The sequence below is a fragment of the Oncorhynchus clarkii genome, chromosome 31 (genome assembly GCF_045791955.1).
Source record: "Oncorhynchus clarkii lewisi isolate Uvic-CL-2024 chromosome 31, UVic_Ocla_1.0, whole genome shotgun sequence".
Classification (NCBI taxonomy): Eukaryota; Metazoa; Chordata; class Actinopteri; order Salmoniformes; family Salmonidae; genus Oncorhynchus; species Oncorhynchus clarkii.
Window position 1 is genome coordinate 21,961,418 of NC_092177.1, and position 17,024 is coordinate 21,978,441.

General features: G+C 43.7%; 1 protein-coding gene across 1 annotated transcript in view; it reads right to left on the minus strand.

Annotated features, from left to right (window-relative positions):
- Window positions 1-17,024, minus strand: part of LOC139390668 (slit homolog 3 protein-like) — a 425,054-nt gene that overhangs the window by 127,997 nt on the left and 280,033 nt on the right. Inside the window, exons 10-13 of the mRNA XM_071137941.1 lie at window positions 11,723-11,794; window positions 7,580-7,651; window positions 6,696-6,767; window positions 629-772 (exon numbers count right to left, since the gene is read on the minus strand). Of these exons, the coding sequence (XP_070994042.1) occupies window positions 629-772; window positions 6,696-6,767; window positions 7,580-7,651; window positions 11,723-11,794 (360 nt within the window). The remainder of the gene's footprint in view (window positions 1-628; window positions 773-6,695; window positions 6,768-7,579; window positions 7,652-11,722; window positions 11,795-17,024) is intronic.

Below are 17,024 nucleotides of genomic sequence, written 5' to 3' on the forward strand. Positions count from 1 at the left end.
AGAGAGAGGGAGAGAGAGAGAGAGAGAGAGAGAGAGAGAGAGGTGGAAAGACTGAGAATGAGTCATGCAGGTGAGAAATATGCCACTTTTCATCATCATAACAGATAATGATTCCTTTAGAAACATGAAGAAATGTATTTGCATGTATGAGAAATATTTAGATGCTTCTGTGAAAAAAATATGAGCTAGACGCTCACACAACAAATACTGTATACTGTAGATAAGTAACATGATGTACCCTGGGGCTCCCAGCGGCCTAAAAACCCCCAGAAAAACAAGCTTCAAAAATAGACGACTCTCTGATATTTTCCAAGGTCGTATATCTTGGTTTTCTCTTCTTAGTCCTCTGCTTACATAGACTGAATAGAAATCATGTCTCTGTGTGTCTGTGTGTCTGTGTGTCTCTCTGTGTGTGTGTGTGTGTGTGTGTGTGTGTGTGTGTGTGTGTGTGTGTGTGTGTGTGTGTGTAGCTACTCATAGGGTCTTGATAGAGGGGTGTGTGTGTACATGTGTGTTTTGATGGAGCAGTGTGTGTCTCTGTGTGGCTACTCACAGGGTCTTGATTGAGGGGTGTGTGTGTACATGTGTGTTTTGATGGAGCAGTGTGTGTCTCTGTGTGGCTACTCACAGGGTCTTGATGGAGCGGAGCGGGGCGAACAGGCCCTTGCTGATGGTCTGCAGCTTATTGTCATACAGAGACAGCAGGCTGAGGTTCTGCAGGTCCTGGAAGGTGTTCACCCTCAGACAGTTGATCTTGTTAGCGTTCAGTAGACTAAAAGAACAAGACAAACATAACAACAGCAGGTTTGGAGATCTACTGGAGCCTGACCACTGGTCTGCGTGGAAAATGGCACCCTATTCCCTTCATAAGTAACCTTGTGCAAGCATGACTGGCTCAGAGGAGCAGGAGCCTACAGGGCATTCAGAAACTATTCACACCCCTTGACTTGTCCCACCTTTTGCTACGTTACAGTGATTAAAATTGATTTCGTTGTCCTATTTTTCATCAGTGATCTACACAAAATACTCTGTAATGCCAAAGTGGAAGACAAATTCGAAAATGTGTCAAGAACTCATGGAAAATAAAAGACTAATAGTGTATATCTTGATTAGATCATTATTCAACCTCTGGGTAAGTCTCTTAAGAGGTTTCCGCACCTTGATTGTGCAATTTGTACGTTATTATTTTCTAAATTCTTCAAGCTCTGTCAAATTGGTGGTTGATCATTGCTAGACAACCATTTTCAGGCCTTGCCCACTGGAGTACCGGATACCCCCGGGGGCACGACCTCTGGTAGCCTATGCGCCTGTCATCCCTGATTTAATAAATCATTTTGACAGTAACCCTCCTAAGAGTCATTCATAAACCTTTTTAATGTCCTTATGTACCAGAGCTAGATGTTCATTTATTGGGCTTCATGAATGTGACTGAAACAAAGTTACAAATAAATGAATAACTGATTCATATGAGTGAACAAACGCTATGGTCAAGGCTAGGACGGTGTCAGTGTAACGAGTAATGCTTATCGGGTTTTCAGAAGCGCCTATCAGACCGGGAGCCTAATGTTTCTTCTTTGTGAGTTTTAGTTTAGAAAACGATCTCTCTGCAGAAGTGACAGTTACAGGGCGGGTAAAAACAGCTTGATTGCCGTAGCAACACCAGGGGAACTGGGCAGAAAGGGGGTGGTGCTTCAAAAACAGAAGTTCCGCACCATCTTTAATTAAGCCTCTCACATCTTAGCAGACAACAGTACTTGAGGGTTCAAACAAAAAACAGGTTTGTGATTTGGTTCATACTGGTGAACCGGCGTTTGAGTTGTGTGATTACAATATCAACAGTCTCTAATCCCTGGTATATCTCGGCATGCAGCATTCAAAACTACGTTTACATTGTGTACAGCTCGACGGACATAAAATGCACAATGTCTCAGGTAAGTCTGGGTTGGCAATACTCAGTGCAGAAAACAGTGGGGCCTGCAACCTGGACCTACAGGCCGTGGAGAAAACATTTGCACACAAAAAGAGAGTACTACAGGAGACCAGGGGCCAGGGAGTCTCTCAAGTTGGATTACATTTCATTTAATTTATCTTGAATATTGCCACCCATTTGTGTAGGCTATTAGCCAGACAAACCCCTTTCAACAATAAATAGTTATCCTCAAGCCGACTACTTTTTCATCATTGTTGGCTATTTGATGTGTGAATTTTCTAAAAAGTTCCTAAAGAGCAGCTAAATACAGTATATAGCTATAGATCGTACACTGCATAATAAAACAGTCCCTAGTAAGCTAGGGGTTTGAGGGTGGCTGTATTATTTGACATTAATAGACTGGTTTTACGCACAACAACTTTCTATCCAAGCTGGGAGAGAGCAGAGGACAGTTCATGCAGGTTCAGGTAGGCTATACTGGACAGTTGTACATTCAAAAACAATGTATTGGTAGTTGATCTGCATGCTGTTCCATCAAACATTTATTTTACAATCTGCAATGTTTGAATTTCCCACTGCGACACTATGTATAGCTTTGTGAATAGCTTTGACTTAAATCTGCTTAATAAATCAAGCAGATTTAAGTCAAAACTGTAGCTTGGCCACTCAGGAACATTCACTGTCTTCTTGGTAAGCAACTAGTGTAGATGTGGCCTTGTGTTTTAGGTTATTGTCCTGCTGAAAGGTGATTCATCTCCCTTGAATGGGGATACCTGTTCTAGTATTTATATTTATTTGTCTATACAGATGTAGGATCTCAATTTGAGGCAGTTTGCTACAGCAGGAAAATGATCCTGCAGAAACAGTAGAAATCTGTGATATCCTGCAGAAACAGGAAATTTGAATTATTAGGTGGATTATAATTAATGGACATCTGTGTACAGTAGGTGTTGATAGATTTTTCATAAGGAAATATTCTAAGTGGAAATTAAACTTAAAATACACTACAAGTTTAACGTTTTTAGGGTGATTACATTACGATCCTACATCTGTAGCTATCCTTCCCCCATTCTGTCCATTAGCTAATGCAGCCATGTTGTTAGGTGGTGGCCTTGGTTCTGTAAGCTCTGCTGTGACATCTCCACCACCACCACTAGACCAATCTGGTCTCTCTCTACCTCTCTCTCTCTCTCTCTCTACCTCTCTCTCTCTCTCTCTCTACCTCTCTCTCTCTCTCTACCTCTCTCTCTCTCTCTCTCTATCTACCTCTCTCTCTCTCTCTCTCTCTCTACCTCTCTCTCTCTACCCCTCTCTTTCTCTCTCTCTCTCTACCCCTCTCTCTCTCTCTATCCCCCTCTCTCTCTCTCTACCCCTCTCTCTCTCTACCTCTTTTTCTCTCTCTACCCCTCTCTTTCTCTCTCTCTCTCTATACCCCCCTCTCTCTCTCTCTCTCTCTCTCTCTCTCTCTCTCTCTACCCCTCTCTACCCCTCTCTCTATCCCCCTCTCTCTCTCTACCCCTATCTCTCTCTACCTCTTTTTCTCTCTCTCTCTACCCCTCTCTTTCTCTCTCTCTCTCTCTCTCTATACCCCTCTCTCTCTCTCTCTCTCTCTCTCTACCCCTCTCTACCCCTCTCTCTCTCTCTATCCCCCCCTCTCTCTCTCTACCCCTCTCTCTCTCTCTCTCTCTGTCTCTCTCTCTACCCCTCTCTACCCCTCTCTCTATCCCCCTCTCTCTCTCTCTACCCCTCTCTCTCTCTCTACCCCTCTCTCTCTCTATCCCGCTCTCTCTCTCTCTCTCTACCCCTCTCTCTCTCTACCTCTTTTTCTCTCTCTCTATACCCCTCTCTTTCTCTCTCTCTCTCTCTCTATACCCCTCTCTCTCTCTCCCTCTCTCTCTCTCTCTCTCTCTCTCTCTCTCTCTCTCTCTACCCCTCTCTACCCCTCTCTATCTCTCTCTCTCTCTCTCTCTCTCAGCCTGCCTGACAGTTGACTAACACTGAGCCGAGTTAGTTCAATTATTGAGGGGCTTTCTAATGAGGGTTTGCCGCAGAGAAAATACACACATTATTAGGATGCTCGCAGGGAAAACTAATAGGAAACTAAACAGAGAAAAAAACGAAGAAAGAAAGAAAAACAAGGAAGATTTCCCATGTGTTTTTGGGATCGGCAACAGACACTGGTTTGGGGAGTTGTTTTTATTCAAACAAACTTCTATAAGAACAGGCCTATCCATTCCAGGGCCTTATAGTATTTACTTAAACGTAGCAAGTCATTTATATCCTTGGTGCCAAGCATACCAGCCAGCCATACCAGCCATACCAGCCATGCTAGCCATACCAGCCATGCTAGCCATACCAGCCATGCCATACAAGCCATGCTAGCCATACCAGCCATTCCATACCAGCCATGCTAGCCATACCAGCCATGCCATACCAGCCATGCTAGCCATACCATACCAGCCATGCTAGCCATACTAGCCATGCCATACCAGCCATGCTAGCCATACCAGCCATGCTAGCCATACCAGCCATGCCATACCAGCCATGCTAGCCATACCAGCCATGCTAGCCATACCAGCCATGCTAGCCATACCAGCCATGCTAGCCATACCAGCCATGCTAGCCAGGCAGGCAGCGGGCCGTACTGCTGTGTGTTTTTAATATGCTGATGTCCACTTTACTGGAAACACTCGCTGACATTCCAGGAAGAGAAAGGAACCAATTTCTCCATCATTCATTCCCCATCCATCCTCCAAATCATTACAGTGTGTGTGTATGTGTGTGATTCAACAAGCACAAACAGCCACAGAAACATGTGTACTTACTGAAATACACAATATTATACACTGCTCAAAAAAATAAAGGGAACACTTAAACAACACAATGTAACTCCAAGTCAATCACACTTCTGTGAAATCAAACTGTCCACTTAGGAAGCAACACTGATTGACAATACATGTCACATGCTGGTGTGCAAATGGAATAGACAACAGGTGGAAATTATAGGCAATTAGCAAGACACCCCCAATAAAGGAGTGGTTCTGCAGGTGGTGACCACAGACCACTTCTCAGTTCCTATGCTTCCTGGCTGATGTTTTGGTCACTTTTGAATGCTGGCGGTGCTTTCACTCTAGTGGTAGCATGAGACGGAGTCTACAACCCACACAAGTGGCTCAGGTAGTGCAGCTCATCCAGGATGGCACATCAATGCGAGCTGTGGCAAGAAGGTTTGCTGTGTCTGTCAGCGTAGTGTCCAGAGCATGGAGGCGCTACCAGGAGACAGGCCAGTACATCAGGAGACGTGGAGGAGGCCGTAGGAGGGCAACAACCCAGCAGCAGGACCGCTACCTCCGCGTTTGTGCAAGGAGGAGCAGGAAGAGCACTGCCAGAGCCTGCAAAATGACCTCCAGCAGGCCACAAATGTGCATATGTCTGCTCAAACGGTCAGAAACAGATTCCATGAGGGTGGTATGAGGGCCTGACGTCAACAGGACGTTTGGCATTTGCCAGAGAACACCAAGATTGGCAAATTCGCCACTGGCGCCCTGTGCTCTTCACAGATGAAAGCAGGTTCACACTGAGCACATGTGACAGACGTGACAGTCTGGGGACGCCGTGGAGAACGTTCTGCTGCCTGCAACATCCTCCAGCATGACCGGTTTGGCGTTGGGTCAGTCATGGTGTGGGGTGGCATTTCTTTGGGGGGCCACACAGCCCTCCATGTGCTCGCCAGAGGTAGCCTGACTGCCATTAGGTACCGAGATGAGATCCTCAGACCCCTTGTGAGACCATATGCTGGTGCGGATGGCCCTGGGTTCCTCCTAATGCAAGACAATGCTAGACCTCATGTGGCTGGAGTGTGTCAGCAGTTCCTGCAAGAGGAAGGCATTGATGCTATGGACTGTCCCGCCCGTTCCCCAGACCTGAATCCAATTGAGCACATCTGGGACATCATGTCTCGCTCCATCCACCAACGCCACGTTGCACCACAGACTGTCCAGGAGTTGGCGGATGCTTTAATCCAGGTCTGGGAGGAGATCCCTCAGGAGACCATCCGCCACCTCATCAGGAGCATGCCCAGGCATTGTAGTGAGGTCATACAGGCACGTGGAGGCCACACACACTACTGAGCCTCATTTTGACTTGTTTTAAGGACATTACATCAAAGTTGGATCAGCCTGTAGTGTGGTTTTCCACTTTAATTTTGAGTGTGACTCCAAATCCAGACCTCCATGGGTTGATACATTTGATTTCCATTGATAATTTGTGTGTGATTTTGTTGTCAGCACATTCAACTATGTAAAGAAAAAAGTATTTTATAAGAATATTTCATTCATTCAGATCTAGGATGTGTTATTTTAGTGTTCCCTTTATTTTTTTGAGCAGTGTACATCAGTAGTACTGACAGTAGTTGCAGAGAAACAAGTCAAACGGTCCCTTAGGAATCTCAGCTGAGCCGTGAGGTGGAGAATTATAGTATCAGGAAAGTAAAAACCAATAGGCTACAACATTCTGCTACACATAGAAACACAACCAATAGTGTTTTGGTCATTAGTTATAGGTTGTTTTTAAGGATGTAAATGTGGCTCATTTGGCCAATATCTCTCGTTTATTGATGGTGCTGGCTGAGCGGGTGGGCCCTAAAGGGTTACGCACCCAATACATACGGACGGCCGGTGCATTTCTCAAGCGTCTAATAAATAAAGTATCTTTCCGGTCACTTGTCTGTTGCCAGATTTTCCAAAGGGAGACCCTGTGTACTCACAGCAGCTGCAGAGAGACAAGCCCATCAAACAACCTCTTAGGAATCTCAGCTATCTTGTTCCCGTACAGGACCCTGTGGAGACACATACATAGTGCAGACATTGTAGATGATCTCAACAAGGATGGATCAGTGTGTGTGCATGTGTGTGTGTGTGTGTGTGTGTGTGTGCCTGCGCCTGTAATTCTACATGTGTACTATCAGTTTCCCCCAGTACTCCCATTCCCAGCCTGACAGTACATGACATGTACACTTATATTTCATGACATTCTGAGCAAATGAAGTCTCTTTCAGCCCGGTGCTGTTATTGGCGTCAGGCCTCCAGACACACAGTCTGTTTAGCAAATGGCTGCCTATTCCCTATAAAGTGCACTCGTTTTGACCAGGACCCATAGTAGGGCACTTAGTAGGGAATAGGGTGCCATTTTGGACGCAGACCACAGACATAGGAAGATGAATCCCCTGTCCTGTCTGCTGATTGGCTATATTCATATGCAGAGGCTTGTGTGTCCGCTGCTGTCCGTCGGGCGGCGTCTTTGTCACATCACTACAGTGATTTTAAAGGATTCTTTTGTTAAGCTCCCACTGTCACATGACCATTTGTACAACGTTTAGCCTAAACACTGTGTTGTGCTGTTAGACACTGGGTTCTAATTTGCTTTGCCATGCTCCACCTGGCTGTCCTACCATCTTAGAGTCAGCTGTCATGGAGGAGCACCGTGCCACCACCACCAGACTCTAATTATCTCCCTGCCAGTGAGACTGAAGATGTCTTTATTTATTTCTACACTGTGTGTGTGTGTGTATGTGTGTGTGTATGTGTGTGTGTGTGTGTGTGTGTGTGTGTATGTGTGTGTGTGTCATGATGCAGCAGCATATTCACTTACAGTGAAGTCAGGGAGCGTAAACCAGTGAAGGCGTCAGCAGCAATGTCAGAGACTTGATTCTTGCTCAGATCACTGAAAGAACATTGGAGATAGAGAGAGAGAGAGAGAGAGAGACAAAACGTTTCACTGTAATAGTGAAGGTGTAAACTTGGCAGTAGAAAACCTAAACAGTATATTTGACCTCTCAGCTTCCCAATCGAATCTAAAAATGTCAAGCAGACAACCTAAGAAAATGAACAACAATGGCAAATGGTTTGATGAAGTATGCAAAAACTTAAGAAAGAAATTGAGAAACCTATCCAACTAAAAAACAGAAAACCTGAGCCTACTCCTTCAATATGGTGAATCACTAAAACAATACAGAAATACACAACGGAAAAAGATGGATCAGCACATCAGAAATCAGCTCAATGTAATTGAAGAATCCATAGAATCGAACCATTTCTGGAAAATTGGAACACACTAAACAAACAACAACATGAAGAGTTATGTGTTTGAATAAACCACTTCTCCAATCTTTTTGGCCCTATTAACAAAGAGCAAACAGCAAAAATATATGCATGATCTTAGAATCAACAATTAAAGACTACCAGAACCCACTGGATTTTACTATTACATTTGAAGAGCTACAGGATAAAATACAAACCCTCCAACCCCAAAAGGCTGTGATGTTGATAATATCCTAAATAAAATTATACAATACACAGACCACAAATTCCAAATAGCTATAAAACTATTTTACATAATCCTTAGCTCTGGCATCTTCCCCAATATTTGGAACCAAGGACTTATCACTCCAATCCACAAAAGTAGAGACAAATTTGACCCTAATAATTACCATGGGATCAAATGGGATCCCTTAACGCTCCAATCCCGTTAGCGGGATAGATTTGACAACATCCAGTGAAATTGCAGTGCGCCAAATTCAAACTACAGAAATATAAATATTCAACATTCACAAATATATAAGTGTAATACATCAAAATAAAGCTTAACTTCTTGTTAATCCAGCCACTGTGTCAGATTTCAGAAAGGCTTTATGGTGAAAGCACACCATGCGATTATCTGAGGACAGCGCTCCACATACAAAAACATGAAAATGATTTTTCAATCAGGCAGGTGCGACACAAAAGTAAGAAATAACAATATAATAAATGCCTTACCTTTGAAGATCTTCATCTTTTTGCAATCCCAAATGTCTAAGTGACACAATGAATGGTTGTTTTGTTCGATAAATTCCTTCTTTATATCCCCAAAATGTACATTTATTTGGAGCGTACCGAAGAAAAACAACACGGAGCGTTCTCTTGTTCACGCGTACCAAAAGACTAGAGACCTTAGGACTACTTCTTCATTTCTCAAAAGAAAAACATTGAAACATTTCTCAAGACTGTTGACATCTAGTGGAAGCCGTATGAACTGCAATCGGGGCCCTAATAAATCAGGTTTCCCACAGAAAAGCATTGGAAAACACAATGACCTCAAACAAATGTTTCCCTGGATGGATTGTGCTCGGGGTTTCACCTGCCAAATCAGTTCTGTTATACTCACAGACATTATTTTAACAGTTTTAGAAACTTTATAGAGTTTTTTATCCAATACTACCATGCATATCCTAGCTTCTGGGCCTGAGTAACAGGCCTTTTACTTTGGGCACGCTTTTTATCCGGACAGGAAAATACTGCCCCCTATCCCGAAGAAGTTAAATTGGCTTCTTACCGAAATACCGTACGGCAGACCACATATTCACCCTGCACACCCAATGCATGAAGAGCAGAATCAGGACTATATCCACTAGTTATCAAAATTCAGAAAAGAGTTGGTAAAATCTACAACCACCTAAAAGGAAGTGATGCCCACACATTCCACTACTCTCTTACAGAGAGATTAACCTAGAGAAGAGTCCCCTCAGACAGCTGGTTCTGGGGCTCTGTTCACAAACACAAAGGAACCCAACAGAGCCCCAGGATAGAAACACATGTAGACACAACTAAATTATGAGAAAGCAAAAAGATAACTACTTGACACACTGGAAGAATCAGCCAAAAAACAGAGCAAATTGGAATGCTAGCCCTAAACAGAGAGTACACAGTGGGAGAATACCTGACCACTGTTACTGACCCAAAATTTTAAAAATCCTTGACTATAGACAGACTATGTACTTAGTGCTCATAGCCTTGCTATTGAGAGAGGCCGCCATAGGCAGACCTGGGGAGAGAAGACAGGCTATGTACCCACTGCCCACAAAATGAGGTGGAAACTGAGGAACACTTCCTAATCTCCCGCCAAATGTTTTACCACATTAGAGACACATATTTCCCACATTTGTAATTACGGGTCTTGTCTCGTGTATTGTTGTGCATTTTTTATTACGGGTCTCGCCCCGTGTATTGTTGTGCATTTGTTATTACGCGTCTCGCCCCGTGTATTGTTGTGCATTTGTTATTACGCATCTCTGCCCCGTGTATTGTTTTGCATTTGTTATTTCGGGTCTCGCCCCGTGTATTGTTGTGCATTTGTTATTACGCGTCTCGCCCCGTGTATTGTTGTGCATTTGTTATTATGCATCTCGCCCCGTGTATTGTTGTGCATTTGTTATTTCGGGTCTCACCCCGTCTATTGTTGTGCATTTGTTATTACGCGTCTCGCCCCGTGTATTGTTGTGCATTTGTTATTACGCATCTCGCCCCGTGTATTGTTGTGCATTTGTTATTTTGGGTCTCGCCCCGTGTATTGTTGTGCATTTGTTATTTTGGGTCTCGCCCCGTGTAGAGTATTGTGGGTCTCGTCCCATGTATTTATTATTGGTTTCCCTGTGTTTTTGTACACATGTTTTCTTTGGGCTTCGTCTCCATGCCTTTTCATGTCATGTTGTGTATTTTGGGCGGAGTATTAATCCCCCCTATTACGAATTCCTGCGCCTGTCTCCAATCATTTATACAACGTGACAGAATAACACACCCTAAATGGAGACAGCGGGAATGTCCCGTCCGATGCCGACGCAACTTCGGAAGCTGCAACTGGCCCGTCCACCGCCTCAGCTTCGGCAGCTACAACTGGCCTTTCTGACACAGCTGCAACTGGCCCGTCTGACACCACCGCAACTTTGGCAGATGCAACTGCCCCGTCAGATGCTGCAACTTCGCAGCTTCAACTGGTCCGTCTGACGCCGCTGCAACTTCGTCAGCTGCAACTGGCATGTCCGATGCCGCCGCAAATTCGGCAGCTGCAACTGGCATGTCCTATGCCGCCGCAAATTCGGCAGCCGCAACTGGCATGTCCGTCGCCGACACAACTTCAGCAGCTGCAACTAGCATGTCCGACGCCGACACAACTTCAGCAGCTGCAACTAGCATGTCCGACGCCGACACAACTTCAGCAGCTGCAACTGGCATGTCCAACGCCGACACAACTTCAGCAGCTGCAACTGGCCCGTCTGAGGACGAAGCAACATTGGCAGCTGCAGCTGGCCCTGACCGACCCATACCATGTTCCTGTGGTCGTCCTCGAGGCCGGTGTCATCCCGCTGCTAGTGCAGCGCGTCAGGGTAGGGGTACGGTCACGGTTTCCCCCAGTATTGCTGCTCATTCCGTGCACCAGTTCCGGAGGTCTACGTCACCGGCATCTAGGCGTCACTGAACTGTCTCGTTACTTACACCTGATTCCTATTACTTATTTATTATTGGTTTAACCTCGCTCTTTTGTTTGGGTTACATCCCAGTGTTTTTGTATATGTGTTTGTTCTGGGCTTCATCCCCGTGCCTTTTCCAAGTCATGTTGTATATTTTGGGTGGAGTATTAAACCCCCTTATTACGAATTCCTGCACATGTCTCCAATCATTTATACAACACAACATTGAATATATAACAGACTCACATCCTTTTGAATTGAATATACATATAACACTCACATCCTTTTGAATTGAATATATAACAGACTCACATCCTATTGAATTGAATATAAAACAGATAGACTCACATCCTATTGAATTGAATATATAACAGACTCACATCCTATTGAATTGAATATATAACAGACTCACATCCTATTGAATTGAATATATAACAGACTCACATCCTATTGAATTGAATATAAAACAGATAGACTCACATCCTATTGAATTGAATATATAACAGACTCACATCCTTTTGAGTTTCTTGTATGGAGAGAAGGCTCCAGCAGGGATGTTCTTGATCAGGTTCTGTTCCAGACGACTGATGGGGAGGTGGAAAGAGGGAGAGGAGGAGAGGGGGAGAGGGGGAGAGAAACATCAGGTTACTTCAGAGAGAAATACATTCTCAATTATCCTGGTCTTTCAGATAAATATACAGTATGACTCTTAAGGGAGAAAGTGTTTGTCTGAGTGTCTGTTCATGTCCATGGCCTCCTCCTCCTCTTCCACCTCCTTCTCAAATCAAATGTTATTAGTCACATACACATATTTATCAGATGTTATTAGTCACATACACATATTTAGCAATGTTATTAGTCACATACACATATTTAGCAGATGTTATTGCGGGTGTAGCGAAATGCTTGCGGTCCTAGCTCCAACAGTGCTGTAGTATCTAACAATTAACAACAATACACACATCAAAAAGTATAAGAATGGAATTAAGAAATATATATACAGTTGAAGTCGAAAGTTTAAATACACCTTAGCCAAATGCATTTAAACTCAGTTTTTCACAATTCCTGACATTTAATCCTAGTAAAAATTCCCTGTCTTTGGTCAGTTAGGATCGCCACTTTATTTTAAGAATGTGAAATGTCAGAATAATAGTAGAGAGAATGATTTATTTCATCATTTATTTCAACACATTCCCAGTGGGTCAGAAGTTTACATACACTCAATTAGTATTTGGTAGCATTGCCTTTAATTTGTTTAACTTGGGTCAAACATTTCGGGTAGCCTTCCACAAGCTTCCCGCAATAAGTTGGGTGAATTTTTGCCACAACTTTGGAAGTGTGCTTGGGGTCATTGTCCATTTGGAAGACCCATTTGCGATCAAGCTTTTCCTGACCGATGTCTTGAGATGTAGCTTCAATATATCCACATAATGTTCCTTCCTCATGAAGCCATCTATTTTGTGAAGTGCAGCAGTCCCTCCTGCAGCAAAGCACCCAAACAACATGATGCTGCCACTCCCGTGCTTCACAGTTGGGATGGTGTTCTTCGGTTTGCAAGCCTCCCCCTTTTTCCTCCAAACATAACGATGGTGATTATGGCCAAACAGTTCTATTTTTGTTTAATCAGACAAGAGGACATTTCTCCAGAAAGTGTTTTACTGCGGATATAGATACTTTTGTACCGGTTTCCTCCAGCATCTTCACAAGATCCTTTGCGGTTGTTCTGGGATTGACATGCACTTTTCGTACCAAAGCACATTCATCTCTAGGAGACAGAACGCGTCTCCTTCCTGAGCGGTATGATGGCTGCGTGGTCACATGGTGTTTATACTTGCGTACTCTTGCTTGTAGAGATAAATGTGGTACCTTCAGGCGTTTGGAAATTGCTCCCAAGGATGAACCAGTCTTGTGGAGGTCTACAATGATTTTTCTGAGGTCTTGGCTGATTTCTTTTGATTTTCCCATGAGGTCAAGTAAAGATGCATTGAGTTTGAAGGTAGGCATTGAAATACATCCACAGGTACACCTCCAATTGACGCAAATTATGTCAATTAGCCTATCAGAAGCTTCTATAGCCATGACATCATTTTCTGGAATTTTCAAAGCTGTTTAAAGGCACAGTCAACTCAGTGTATGTAAACTTCTGACCCACCGGAATTGTGATACAGTAAATTATTTATAAATAATTATAAATCACGTTGTTCGTAATAATGATGGTCGGACCTAGGCGCAGATTGAATATGTCCGTAAACACACCAGCCAGCTGGTCTGTGCATGCTCTGAGGAGAGGATGTGGCTAGGGATGCCGTCTGCGCCAGCAGCCTTGCAAGGGTTAACACGTTTAAATGTCTTACTCACATCGGCCTTGGAGAACGAAAGCCCACAGTCCTTGGGAGTGGGCCACGTCAGTGGCACTATGTTATCCTATGTTGAGTTCCACATATTTTAATGAATAAAGTGAAACTTAAGCAAATACAAAACAATAAAGAATAAATTAACCGTGACGACAATGCAGTGCTAACAGGCAACTAAACATAAACAACATCCCATCACCCACAGGTGGAAAAAATGCTACTTAAGTATGATCCCCAATTAGAGACAACGATAACCAGAGGCCTCTAATTGGGAATCATACACAAACCCCAACATAGAAAGTGAAACCTAGAACCCCACATAGAAATAATAAACTAGACTAAAACCTCTAGTCACGCCCTGACCTACTCTACCATAGAAAATACAGGTTTTCTATGGTCAGGACATAACAATTATAAGTGAAATAATCTTTCTGTAAACAATTATTGGAAAAATGACTTGTGTCATGCACAAAGCAGATGTCCTAACCGACTTGCCAAAATAAGAGTTTGTTAACAAAAAATGTGTGGAGCAGTTGAAAAATGAGTTTTAATGGCTCCAACCTAAGTGTAAGTAAACTTCCGACTTCAACTGTATATTAGGACGAGCAATGTCAGAGTGGCATTGACTAAAATACAGTAGAATAGAATACAGTATATACAGTGCCTTGCGAAAGTATTCGGCCCCCTTGAACTTTGCGACCTTTTGCCACATTTCAGGCTTCAAACATAAAGATATAAAACTGTATTTTTTTGTGAAGAATCAACAACAAGTGGGACACAATCATGAAGTGGAACGACATTTATTGGATATTTCAAACATTTTTAACAAATCAAAAACTGAAAAATTGGGCGTGCAAAATTATTCAGCCCCTTTACTTTCAGTGCAGCAAACTCTCTCCAGAAGTTCAGTGAGGATCTCTGAATGATCCAATGTTGACCTAAATGACTAATGATGATAAATACAATCCACCTGTGTGTAATCAAGTCTCTGTATAAATGCACCTGCACTGTGATAGTCTCAGAGGTCCGTTAAAACCGCAGAGAGCATCATGAAGAACAAGGAACACACCAGGCAGGTCCGAGATACTGTTGTGAAGAAGTTTAAAGCCGGATTTGGATACAAAAAGATTTCCCAAGCTTTAAACATCCCAAGGAGCACTGTGCAAGCGATAATTTTGAAATGGAAGAAGTATCAGACCACTGCAAATCTACCAAGACCTGGCCGTCCCTCTAAACTTTCAGCTCATACAAGGAGAAGACTGATCAGAGATGCAGCCAAGAGGCCCATGATCGCTCTGGATGAACTGCAGAGATCTACAGCTGAGGTGGGAGACTCTGTCCATAGGACAACAATCAGTCGTATATTGCACAAATCTGGCCTTTATGGAAGAGTGGCAAGAAGAAAGCCATTTCTTAAAGATATCCATAAAAAGTGTTGTTTAAAGTTTGCCACAAGCCACTTGGGAGACACACCAAACATGTGGAAGAAGGTGCTCTGGTCAGATGAAACCAAAATTGAACTTTTTGGCAACAATGCAAAATGTTATGTTTGGCGTAAAAGCAACACAGCTGAACACACCATCCCCACTGTCAAACATGGTGGTGGCAGCATCATGGTTTGGGCCTGCTTTTCTTCAGCAGGGACAGGGAAGATGGTTAAAATTGATGGGAAGATGGATGGAGCCAAATACAGGACCATTCTGGAAGAAAACCTGATGGAGTCTGCAAAAGACCTGAGACTGGGACGGAGATTTGTCTTCCAACAAGACAATGATCCAAAACATAAAGCAAAATCTACAATGGAATGGTTCAAAAATAAACATATCCAGGTGTTAGAATGGCCAAGTCAAAGTCCAGACCTGAATCCAATCGAGAATCTGTGGAAAGAACTGAAAACTGCTGTTCACAAATGCTCTCCATCCAACCTCACTGAGCTCGAGCTGTTTTGCAAGGAGGAATGGGAAAACATTTCAGTCTCTCGATGTGCAAAACTGATAGAAACATACCCCAAGCGACTTACAGCTGTAATCGCAGCAAAAGGTGGCGCTACAAAGTATTAACTTAATTAAGGGGGCTGAATAATTTTGCACGCCCAATTTTTCAGTTTTTGATTTGTTAAAAAAGTTTGAAATATCCAATAAATGTCGTGCCACTTCATGATTGTGTCCCACTTGTTGTTGATTCTTCACAAAAAAATACAGTTTTATATCTTTATGTTTGAAGCCTGAAATGTGGCAAAAGGTCGCAAAGTTCAAGGGGGCCGAATACTTTTGCAAGGCACTGTACATATGAGATGAGTAAAGCAGTACGTACACATTATTAAAGTGACCAGTGATTCCATGTCAATGTACATGGGGCAGCAGCCTCTAAGGTGCAGGGTTGAGTAGCTGGGTGGGAGCCGGCTAGTGATGCCTATTGAACAGTCTGATGGCCTTGAGATAAAAAATATATTTCAGGCTCTCGGTCCCAGCTTTGATGCACCTGTACTGATCTTGCCTTCTGGATGATAGCGGGGTGAACAGGCCGTGGCTCTGGTGGATGTTGTCCTTGATTATATTTTTTGCCTTCCTATGACATCGGTGCTGTAGGTGTCCTGGAGTTTTCTGAGGGTCTTAGGGGCAAGCCAAATTTCTTAAGCCTCCTGAGGTTGAAGAGGTGCTGATGCGCTTTCTTCACCACACTCTCTGTGTGGGTGGACCATTTCAGATCGTCAGGGATGTGTACGCCGAGGAACTTGAAGCTTCCACCTTCCCTACTGCGGTCCTGTCGATATGGATAGGGGCGATGTGGATAGCTCTTTTGTTTTGTTGAGGGAGAGGTTATTTTCCTGACACCGCTCCCCCAGGGCCCTCACCTCCTTCCTATAGGCTGTCTCTTCATTGTTGGTAATCAGGCCTACTACTGTTGTGTCGTCTGCAAACTTGATGATTTAGTTGGATGCGTGTGTGGCCACACAGTCATGGGTGAACAGGGAGTACAGGAGGGTGCTGAGCACGCATCCTTGTGGGGCCTCTGTGTTGAGGATCAGTGAAGTGAAGGTATTGTTTCCTACCTTCATCACTTGGGGGCGGCCAGTCAGGAAGTCCAGGACCCAGTTGCACATGGCGGGGTTCAGACCCAGGGCCCAAAGCTTAATGATGAGCTTGGAGGGTACTATGGTGTTGATGGCTGAGCTGTAGTCAATTAACAGTATTCTGACTTTGGTATTCCTCTTGTCCAGATGAGATAGGGCAGTGTGCAGTGCAATGGTGATTCCATCGTCTGTGGATCTATTGGGACGGTTAGCAAATTGAAGTGGGTGTAGGGTGTCAGGTAGAGGTGATATGATCCTTAACTAGTCTCTCAAAGCACTTCATGACAACCGAAGTGAGTGCTACAGGGCGATAGTCATTTAGTTCAGTTACCTTTGCTTTCTTGGGTACAGGAACAATGTTGGACATCTTGAAGCAAGTGGGGACAG